We start from the raw sequence: 10,938 nt of genomic DNA, 5'->3' as shown, positions 1-10,938 counted from the left end.
TGTCTCGCGTGGTGAAGGAGGCGAGTGGGCTGTACACTGTGACCAATAAACTCTACTTCAAGCCATCCAAGGCTGACAAGGACTCGGAATATCGCTGCCAGGTTCACTATCAGATGATGAAAGGAATGCAGTATACTCTGGATTCTGAACCATTCCAAATCACCCTACACTGTGAGTGATAACACCTGCTTTCTGGGAGCGCTGTGGGGGATTTGATTTGATTTATTATTGTCACATGTATTGGAATATCGTGAGAAGTATTGTTTCTTGCGCGCTATGCCGACAAAGCATACTGTTCATAGAGTACATAGGAGAGAAGGTAAGGAGAGGGTGCAGGTTGTAGCGTTACAGTCACAGCTAGGTGTAGAGAAAGATCTACTTAATATAAGGTAGGTCCATTCAAATGTCTGACAGCAGCAGGGAAGAAGCTGCACTTGAGTCGGTCAGTACGCGATCTGATTTGATTTGATTTATTATTGTCACATGAAGTTAAAGTTTATTTATCAGTCACGTAAGGCTTACATTAACATTGCAATGAAGCTACTGAGTAAGTCCCCTCATTGCCACATCGGGCCAATGCACCTCACCAGCATGTCTTTCAGAATGTGGAAGGAAACCGGAGCACCCGGAGGAAACCCACGCAGACACGGGGAGAACATGCAGACTCCGCACAGACAGTGACCCAAGCTGGGAATCGAACCCGGGTCCCTGGCGCTGTGAAGCAGCGGTACTAATCACTGTGCCACCATGCTGCCCCTATGTATTGGGATACAGTGAAAAGTATTGTTTCTTGCACGCCATACAAACAAAGCATACCATTCATAGAGAAGGAAACGAGAGAGTGCAGAATGTAGTGTTACAGTCACAGTTAGAATGCAGAGAAAGATCAACTTAATGCGAGGTAAGTCCATTCAAAAGTCTGACAGCAGCAGGGAAGAAGCTGTTCTTGAGTCGGTTGGTACATATCCTCCGACTTTTGTATCTTTTTCCTGACAGAAGAAGGTGGAAGAGAGAATGTCCAGGGTGCGTTGGCTCCCTGATTATGCTGGCTGCTCTTCCATGGCAGCGGGAAGTGTAGGCGGAGTCAATAGATGGGGGGGCTGGTTTGAGTGATGGGCTGCACTGGAGGGGGTGCAGAGGAGATTCACTCGGTTGATTCCGGAGTTGAGAGGGTTGGCTTATGAGGAGAGACTGAGTAGACTGGGGCTATACTCAGTGGAATTCAGAAGAATGCGGGGAGATCTTATAGAAACATATGAGATTATGAAGAGAATAGATAAGATAGAAGCAGGGAAGTTGTTTCCACTGGCAGGTGAAACTCGAACTCGGGGGTATGGCCTCAAAATAAGGGGAAGCAGATTTAGGACTGAGTTGAGGAGAAACTTCTTCACCCAAAGGGTTGTGAATCTGTGGAATTCCCTGCCCAGTGAAGCAGTTGGGGCTACCTCATTGAATGTTTTTAAGGCAAAGATAGATAAATTATTGAACAGTAAAGGAATTAAGGGTTATGGTGAGCGGGCGGGTGAGTGGAGCTGAGTCCACGAAAAGATCAGCCATGATCTTATTGAATGGTGGAGCAGGCTCGAGGGGCCAGATGGCCTACTCCTGCTCTTAGTTATGATGTTCTTATCTTCACAACCCTTTGTAGATTCTTGCGGTTTTGGTCAGAGCAGGAATCTCACCAAGCTGTGAAACATCCGGGCACAATGCTTTCTATGGTGCATCTGTAGACGTTGGTGAGCGCTGTAGCGGACATGCCAAATTTCCTTAGCCTCCTGAGAAAGTAGAGGCGTTGGTGGGCTTTCTTAACTATAGTGTCCGAGTGGAGGGACGAGGAGAGATTGTTGGTGGGAGGGAGCTAACGAAGGTTTTATGATAGGTGGGGGTAGGATGGGGGGCGGGGACGGCGGGGGTGGGGGGAGGGCAGGGTGGTGGGGTTGAGAGGCGGGGGCAGTGCTGCTGACTGCAGAGTCCAGTGGGTTGCTTCCTGGCCTTCGGGTTCAGGGTTGGGGGAATGAGCGAGATAAGAGGCTTAACGTATTACAGTGATAGGGTTGGCAGTGAGAAACTGTTCCTTCATAGAAATGTACAGCATGACCCAACTTGTCCATGCTGCCCTTTTTTTTAACCACTTAGCTAATCCCAATTGCCCGCATTTGGCCCATATCCCTCTATACCCATCGTACCCATGTACCTGTCTAAACGCTTTTCAAAAGACAAAATTGTACCCGCCTCTACTACTACCTCTGGCAGCTCGTTCCAGACACTCACCACCCTGTGTGTAAAAGAATTGTCCCTCTGAACACTTTTGTATCTCTCCCCTCTCACCTTAAACCTATGCCCTCTCGTTTTAGACTTCCCTACCTTTGGGAAAAGATGTTGACTATCTGGCTGATCTGTGCCCCTCATTATTTTATAGACCTCTATAAGATCACCCCTCAGCCTCCTACACTCCAGAGAAAAAAGTCCCAGTCTATCCAGCCTCTCCTTATATAACTCAAACCACCAAATCCCAGTAGCATCCCAGTAAATCTTTTCTGTGCTCTTTCTAGTTTAATGATATCCTTTCTATAATAGGGTGACCAGAACGTACACAGTATTCCAAGAGTGGCCTTACCAATGTCTTGTACAACTTCAACAAGACGTCCCAACTCCTGTTTTCAATGTTCTGACCAATGAAACCAAGCATGTCGAATGCCACCCTGTCTACCTGTGACTCCACTTTCAAGGAGTTATGAACCTGTACCCCTCGATCTCTTTGTTCTGCAACTCTCCCCAACGCCCTACCATTAACTGAGTAAGTCCTACCCTGCTTCAATCTACCAAAATGCATCACCTCACATTTATCCAAATTAACATCTGCCATTCATCAGCCCACTGGCCCAAAGAACAAAGAACAAAGAACAGTACAGCACAGGAAACAGGCCCTTCGGCCCTCCAAGCCTGTGCCGCTCCTTGGTCCAACTAGACCAATCGTTTGTATCCCTCCATTCCCAGGCTGCTCATGTGACTATCCAGGTAAGTCTTAAACAATGTCAGCGTGCCTGCCTCCACCACCCTACTTGGCAGCGCATTCCAGGCCCCCACCACCCTCTGTGTAAAAAACGTCCCTCTGATGTCTGAGTTATACTTCGCCCCTCTCAGCTTGAGCCCGTGACCCCTCGTGATCGTCACCTCCGACCTGGGAAAAAGCTTCCCACTGTTCACCCTATCTATACCCTTCATAATCTTGTATACCTCTATTAGATCTCCCCTCATTCTCCGTCTTTCCAAGGAGAACAACCCCAGTCTACCCAATCTCTCCTCATAGCTAAGACCCTCCATACCAGGCAACATCCTGGTAAACCTTCTCTGCACTCTCTCCAATGCCTCCACGTCCTTCTGGTAGTGCGGCGACCAGAACTGGACGCAGTACTCCAAATGTGGCCTAACCAGCGTTCTATACAGCTGCATCATCAGACTCCAGCTTTTATACTCTATACCCCGTCCTATAAAGGCAAGCATACCATATGCCTTCTGCACCGCCTTCTCCACCTGTGTTGCCACCTTCAAGGATTTGTGGACTTGCACACCTAGGTCCCTCTGTGTTTCTATACTCCTGATGACTCTGCCATTTATTGTATAACTCCTCCCTACATTATTTCTTCCAAAATGCATCACTTCGCATTTATCCGGATTAAATTCCATCTGCCACCTCTCCGCCCAATTTTCCAGCCTATCTATATCCTGCTGTATTGCCCGACAATGCTCTTCGCTATCTGCAATTCCAGCCATCTTCGTGTCATCCGCAAACTTGCTGATTACACCAGTTACACCTTCTTCCAAATCATTTATATATATCACAAATAGCAGAGGTCCCAGTACAGAGCCCTGCGGAACACCACTGGTCACAGACCTCCAGCCGGAAAAAGACCCTTCGACCACTACCCTCTGTCTCCTATGGCCAAGCCAGTTCTCCACCCATCTAGCCACTTCTCCTTATATCCCATGAGCCTTAACCTTCTTAACCAACCTGCCATGTGGGACTTTGTCAAATGCCTTACTGAAATCCATATAGACGACATCCACGGCCCTTCCTTCATCAACCGTTTTTGTCACTTCCTCAAAAAAAGGCCCAATTGATCAAGATCCTGTTGCAATCCTAAACAACATTCTTCACTGTCCACTATGCCACCAATATTGGGGTCATCTGCAAACTTACTAACCATGCCTCTTAAATCCCATATCCCTCTATACTTGCTGGGGCTTGGGCAGTGTGAGTGTTGGGGAGGGTTACGGGGGGCGGGGGGAGGGTGGAACTTTAACATTGTTGCCACGTCACATTCAGGGGGGAACAACTGTCAGAAAAGACATCCTCACGCAAAGGGGAGTGTAGATCTTGAACTCTTGCTCCTTCCCCAGCCCACCCGATTGAGAGATCCTGTGTATGCTTTGCCCTGTTTGCTTCAGTCTACGCAAAGACTTCATTTTAAGATATTTCTACCTGTGCAACTAACTCTGCCGAGCTTAACAATTGAGTTGGCTTGACTATATGTAGAACCAGAAGGCATGATGGGTTAGCTAAACGTTGACTGCATTCCTGAAGGGTACACAATGCAGGCAAACAACAGTTTCCCATAACAGCAACTGCACGGATTGATTTTCCAGACGGAGACTGCCTGCGAAAAACACTTCCAATAACAAGATAAGGGTGGAAATATATTTTGCTTTTATGGTGTGTCAGTTCAGTTTCAGTGTGAGAAGCCAGTCTCCAAGTTTGTTTTCCTTTCGCTTCAGTCATGTTAATCTTTTTAGGATCTGTTCAACAAGATCCGTGGGCGGCACGGTAGCACAGTGGTTAGCACTGCTGCTTCACAGCTCCAGGGTCCTGGGTTCGATTCCCGGCTCGGGTCACTGTCTGTGTGGAGTTTGCACATTCTCCTCGTGTCTGCGTGGGTTTTCTCCGGGTGCTCCAGTTTCCTCCCACAGTCCAAAGATGTGCGGGTTAGGTTGATTGGCCAGGTTAAAAATTGCCCCTTAGAGTCCTGAGATGCGTAGGTTAGAGGGATTAGCGGGTAAAATATGTGGGGTAGGGCCTGGGTGGGATTGTGGTCAGTGCAGACTCGATGGGCCGAATGGCCTCCTTCTGCACTGTAGGGTTTCTATGATTTCTATGAAGTGAAAACGATTTTAAAACTCGTACCAAGTGCTGCGCCCTCATCTGTTCAGACGAATGAATGGACCCAACGCCGATTAAAACTGTACATTCTGGACTTTTAAGAGTGAGATGAGAGGATTTCTATTGGCTCAGGGGAGCGAGGGTGACAAGATGGCTGAGTAGCATTGTGGCATTGATGCATGGTTGGGGGGATTCTGTTGGTGGATGAAGAATGAGTTGGGGAGAAGCACGGGAGGGAGGGGTGCGGGGGATTGAGTTAATTGGCGATCGGGGAGTACAACAACACTGACCGTACACTCACCCCCCCCCTCCATTCCTTTCTCTATCAGATCACACGGAGGTCGTGACCTTCAATGTCACGTCGGACGCCATATTGAAGGAAGGCGATGATGTCACTCTCCACTGCTCGGCCGATGGCTTCCCGCAACCCGACTACGTCTTCTACAAACTTGAGGTGCGTGACGGGAGAGGATGGAGGAGGGGAGCCAGTGATTGCTGCGGGGGAGAGAGGGGGGCTTCTGGGTGGTGCGGAGTAGCGGGTTAGGGGTGCAGTGGCAAGTCATTGGGACTGACCAGAGAGTGTGGGGGTAAATCAGAGTGCAGGGGACAGAAGGGTGCAGGGTGTGAGGGTGGGGACTGAGGATGGTGGAGGGGGGGGGGGGGGGGAGTGCCCAGGGGGTGAGGGGAATGGAGGGGTAGAGGGGCACTTAGTGAGGGTGGAGGCGTTTCCCTCTCAGGGAGAGGGAGCTGATCGCAAGGGGGTAGGGGAGTGAGAGTGGGCAGACTGGTGTTGGGGCAATGGCAGAGGGGTTCACCATGTGGCACAGTGGTTGGCACTGCTGCCTCACAGCGCCAAGGACCCGGGTTCGATTCCCGGCCTTGGGTCACTGTCTGTGTGGAGCCTGCATGTTCTCCCTGTGTCTGTGTGGGTTTCCTCCGGGTGCTCCGGTTTCCTCCCACAGCCTGAAAGACGTGCAGGTTAGTTGGATTGGCCATGCTAAATTGCCTCTTAGGGTTATGGGGATAGGACGAGGGTGGGATTATTGGTGCAGACTCGATGGGCTGAATGGCCTCCTTCTGCATTGTCGGGATTCTACATGTTCCAGTGATTTATTGATAGTTTAAGTTTATTTATTCGTGTCACAAGTAAGCTTATATTAACACTGCAATGAAGCTACTGTGAAAATCATCTCGTCCAATTGGGTACACTGTCGCTGGATCAAAATCCTGGAATTCCCTCCCTAACGGCATTGTGGGTCAACCCACAGAACATGGACTGCAGCGATTCAAGAAGGCAGCTCACCACCACCTTCTCAAGGGCAACTAGGGATGGGCAATAACTGCTGGCCAGTCAGTGACGCCCATGTCCCACGAATAAAAGAAAACACGGAGGGAGAATTTAGCATGGCCAATGCACCTAACCTGCACATCTTTCGGACTGTGAGAGGAAACCAGAGCAACCGGAGGAAACCCACGCAGACACAGGGAGAATATACAGACTCCGCACAGACAGTGACCCTAGCCGGGAATCGAACCCATGTCCTTGGCGCTGTGAGACAGCAGAGCTAACCACTGTGCCACAGTGCCACACCACAGTGTGACAGTAATTTATTGATTGCGTTGCAGTGCTGGTTGACAATGTTCCGGTGAATTTGGGGTGGTTTGTTTGAGTTAATCTCTCGGTCTGGGTCTGTGTGATTCTGTTGGGAAGTTTTTGTTGTGTTGTTGATGTGATTAGAAACATAGAAACATAGAAGATAGGAGCAAGAGGAGGCCATTCGGCCCTTCGAGCCTGCTCCACCATTCATCACCATCATGGCTGATCGTCCAACTCAATAGCATAATCCTGCTTTCTCCCCATAACCTTTGATCCCATTCACCCCAAGTGCTATATCCAGCCACCTCTTGAATACATTTAATGTTTTGGCATCAACTACTTCCCGTGGTAATGAATTCCACAGGCTCACCACTCTTTGGGTGAAGAAATGTCTCTTCACCTCTGTCCTAAATGGTATACCCCGAATCCTCAGACTGTGACCCCTGGTTCTGGACTTCCCCACCATCGGGAACATCCCCCCTGCATCTATCCTGTCTAGTCCTGTTAGAATTTTATAAGTCTCTATGAAATCCACCCCCTCATTCATCTGAACTCTAGCGAAAACAATCCTAACCTCATCAATCTCTCTTCAGACATCAGTCCCACATCCCGGAATCAGCCTGGTAAACCTTTGCTGCACTCCCTCGAGAGCAAGAGCATCCTTCCTCAGAAAAGGAGACCAAAACTGCGCATAATATTCTTGGACTCACTTGATGAAGGAACATAGAATCCTAGAATCCATACATTTGGTCCATTGAGTCTGCACCAATAGCAAGCCCACCTAGGCCCTATTCCTGTAACCCCACATATTTAACCCGCTAATCGCTCTAATTTACGCATCCCAGGACACGAAGGGGCAATTTAGCATGGCCAATGCACCTAACCTACACATCCTTGGACTGTGAGAGGAAACCGGAGCACCCGGGGGAAACCCATGCAGACACAGGGAGAACGTGCAAACTCCGCACAGACAGTGACCCAAGCCGGGAATCGAACCCAGCTCCCTGGAGCCGTGAGGCAGTAGTGCTAACCACTGTGCCACCATGCCGCAGCGCTCCAAAAGATTGTGTTCCTAAATAAACCTGTTGGACTTTAACCTGGTGTTGTGAAACTTCGTACTGTGCCCACCCAGTCCAACGCCAGCATCTCCACATCACAATACTCTTGGTGTGGCCTCACCAAGGCCCTGTAGAATTGCAACAACACATCTCTTGCTCCTGTACTCAAAATCTCTTGCAATGAAGGCCAACAGACCATTTGCCTTCTTTACGCTTGCTGAACTTGCATCCTTACCTTCAGTGACTGGTGCACAAAGACACCCAGGTCCCCCTGCACACTCCCCTCTCCCAATTTACAGCCATTCAGGTAGGAATCTGCCGCCTTGTTTTTGCTTCCAAAGTCAATAACCTCACATTTCATTCATCTTCTCCACAGGGGGATGAGGAGATGGAACTGAGCGGGAGCAAGGATGGAATTCTTGTTCTGAAGAACCTAACAAAAGAACAAAGTGGCCAGTACCGGTGCGAGGCTCTGGATTTTGATGCCCCCAGTGAAGTGGTTCTGAAAAAAGACATCAGCATTTTTGTGAATTGTAAGTAGCAATCTGAACCCTCGCCAATCCTACCAGACAACGCTCACTCCCTCGCCCGCCTCACACACACTGTCTCACGCCTGCCGGCTATTTGCCGGGGGAGAGGGGGGTTGTGGGTGGTGCAGAGTAGCGGGCTGGGGGTTCGATGTCGACACGAGATGGTCAAGTCATTGGGACTGGAGAGAGAGTGCGAGAGTAAATCAGAGTGCGGGGGGCAGAAGGGAGAGGGGTGTGAGGGTGGGGGGAAATTAGGATGATGGGGGGGCAGGGAGCAGCGTGAGGGTATGTCTGTATCACACACCTCTCCCTAAATTAGCTGCTATTCATGGCACTTACACACAGCACCATTTAGTCACCACATCTATAATCACCTGTCTTATATATCTCATCCTTATGTTCAAATTCACCATTGACCCTCTCCCTATCTCTGTAACCTCCTCCAGCCCCTACACCCCTCCCTATCTCTGTAACCTCCTCCAGCCCCTACACCCTCCCTATCTCTGTAACTGCCTTCAGCCCCTATAACCCTCCCTATCTCTGTAACCTCCTCCAACCCCTACACCCCTCCCTATCTCTGTAACCTCCTCCAGCCCCTACAACCCTCCCTGTCTCTGTAACCTCCTCCAGCTCCTACAACCCTCCCTATCTCTATAACCTCCTCCAGCCCCAACAACCCTTCCTATCCCTTTAACCTCCTCCAGCCCCTACAACCCTCCCTATCTCTGTAACCTCCTCCAGCCCCTACAACCCTCCCTATCTCTGTAACCTCCTCAAGTCCCTACAAACCTCCCTATCTCTGTAACCTCCTCCAGCCGCTACACCCGTCCCTATCTCTGTAACCTCCTCCAGCCCCTACAACCCTCCATATCTCTGTAACCTCCTCCAGCCCCTACACCCCTCCCTAACTCTGTAACCTCCTCCAACTCCTACAACCCTCCCTATCTCTGTAACCTCCTGCAGTCCCTACAACCCTCCCTATCTCTGTAACCTCCTCAAGTCCCTACAAACCTCCCTATCTCTGTAACCTCCTCCAGCCGCTACACCCATCCCTATCTCTGTAACCTCCTCCAGCCCCTACAACCCTCCCTATCTCTGTAACCTCCTCCAGCCTCGATAATCCTCCGCGATCTCTGCAATCCTCTAATCCCAGCCTCTTGAGCATCCCCTGATTCCCATCGATCCAACATTAGCGGCCGTGCCTCCAGCTGCCCGGTGGGCCCTAAGCTCTGGAACTCCCCCCTAAACCTCTCCATCTTTCTCCCTCTCCGTTATATTTTCCCTCCCTCTCTCCTTCTTTAACACATTCCCTCTTTCACTGAGCTTTTGAACAGTAGTCCCTGATATCTCCTTGCCTCTCCCGAGGTCGAATTCTGTTTGTTTGAAAATTTGCTTCTGTGGAGAACCTTGTTTTGTTTCAGCAAAGTTAACGGCGCTGTATAAATACAGGTTGTTGAAAACAGGAGAGAAGGATTTGCTGGGTGAGGGGAGGTTGGTAGACTCACTCTCCAAGCTGCAGTTGCGTGTTACTGATGTTGAGACAGAGAATAACTATCATCGGGCTAAGGATTTCTTCATTTCTGTTTAAACCTTGGACCGGCCTTGTGGGGGGAGCTTGAGGCTCCCTCGTTAGAGGCCCCCGCTCTCTGGAAGGCCTTGCCAAGCAGTGGGGTCACAGATTCTGACAGGGCATTTTTAATTCATTTGATATATTATTGTCACATGTATTGGGATACAGTGATAAGTATTGTTTCTTGCGCGTTATGCAGACAAAGCATATTGTTCATAGAGTACATAGGGGAGAAGGAAAGGAGAGAGTGCAGAATGTAGTGTTACAGTCATAGCTAGGGTGTAGAGAAAGATCAACTTAATGCGAGGTAGGTCCATTCAAAAGTCTGACAGCAGCAGGGAAGAAGCTGTTCTTGAGTCAGTTGGTACGTGACCTCAGACTTTTGTATCTTTTTCCCAATGGAAGAAGGTGGAAGGGAGAATGTCCGGGGTGCCTGGGGTCCTTAATTATGCTGGCTGCTTTTCCCGAGGCAGTGGGAAGTGTAGATAGAGTCAATGGATGGGAGGCTGGTTTGCGCGATGGACTGGGCTTTGTTCATGAGAAAGTCACATGGGCAGAGGTGAGGGGGGAGGGTTGGTGATTGGCTGTGGGGGAGATGGGGTTAGATAATTTAGAAACTATGAGGGAAAGAATCTGGCGTCATCCGATTGGGTGATGGGAGCACTTGCTCGCTCTCCAATTGCGAGAGTATCAGATCAGTCTCCATCTCGTTGAATGGAGGAATGTGCCTGATGGGCCGAATGGCCTACGTCTTTTGTTCTGCCATCTCACAGACTTGTGGACACAGTAAGTGGCCGGGCATTGCCAAACTGGAGACCCCCATTGGTGGGAGATTGGGGAGGTGGATGGGTGGGGGATTAGGTTGTGTTGGTGGGGCAGAGGGATATCAAGTGTCTGGCCTCTTACACAGCTTCCCAATCGGAGCCAGCGACCCTGAGCATCATGGGAAGTTTGGGCGGCGACAACTGCACGCAAACTGGGGGCTGGAGGAGTCACAGGAGGCCGAAGGCCTTGGGCTCCACACC

General features: G+C 49.9%; 1 protein-coding gene across 1 annotated transcript in view; it reads left to right on the top strand.

The window, feature by feature from the left end:
* Nucleotides 1-10,938, top strand: part of LOC144508741 (basal cell adhesion molecule-like) — a 75,567-nt gene that overhangs the window by 27,476 nt on the left and 37,153 nt on the right. Inside the window, exons 6-8 of the mRNA XM_078237049.1 lie at nucleotides 1-171; nucleotides 5,488-5,612; nucleotides 8,190-8,346. The exon at nucleotides 1-171 is cut by the window's left edge and continues 12 nt beyond it. Of these exons, the coding sequence (XP_078093175.1) occupies nucleotides 1-171; nucleotides 5,488-5,612; nucleotides 8,190-8,346 (453 nt within the window). The remainder of the gene's footprint in view (nucleotides 172-5,487; nucleotides 5,613-8,189; nucleotides 8,347-10,938) is intronic.

This window comes from Mustelus asterias, chromosome 20 (genome assembly GCF_964213995.1).
Source record: "Mustelus asterias chromosome 20, sMusAst1.hap1.1, whole genome shotgun sequence".
In the NCBI taxonomy this organism is placed as follows: domain Eukaryota; kingdom Metazoa; phylum Chordata; class Chondrichthyes; order Carcharhiniformes; family Triakidae; genus Mustelus; species Mustelus asterias.
Note: the sequence above shows the minus strand (reverse complement) of the source record. Positions and strands in the feature narration are given on the sequence as shown.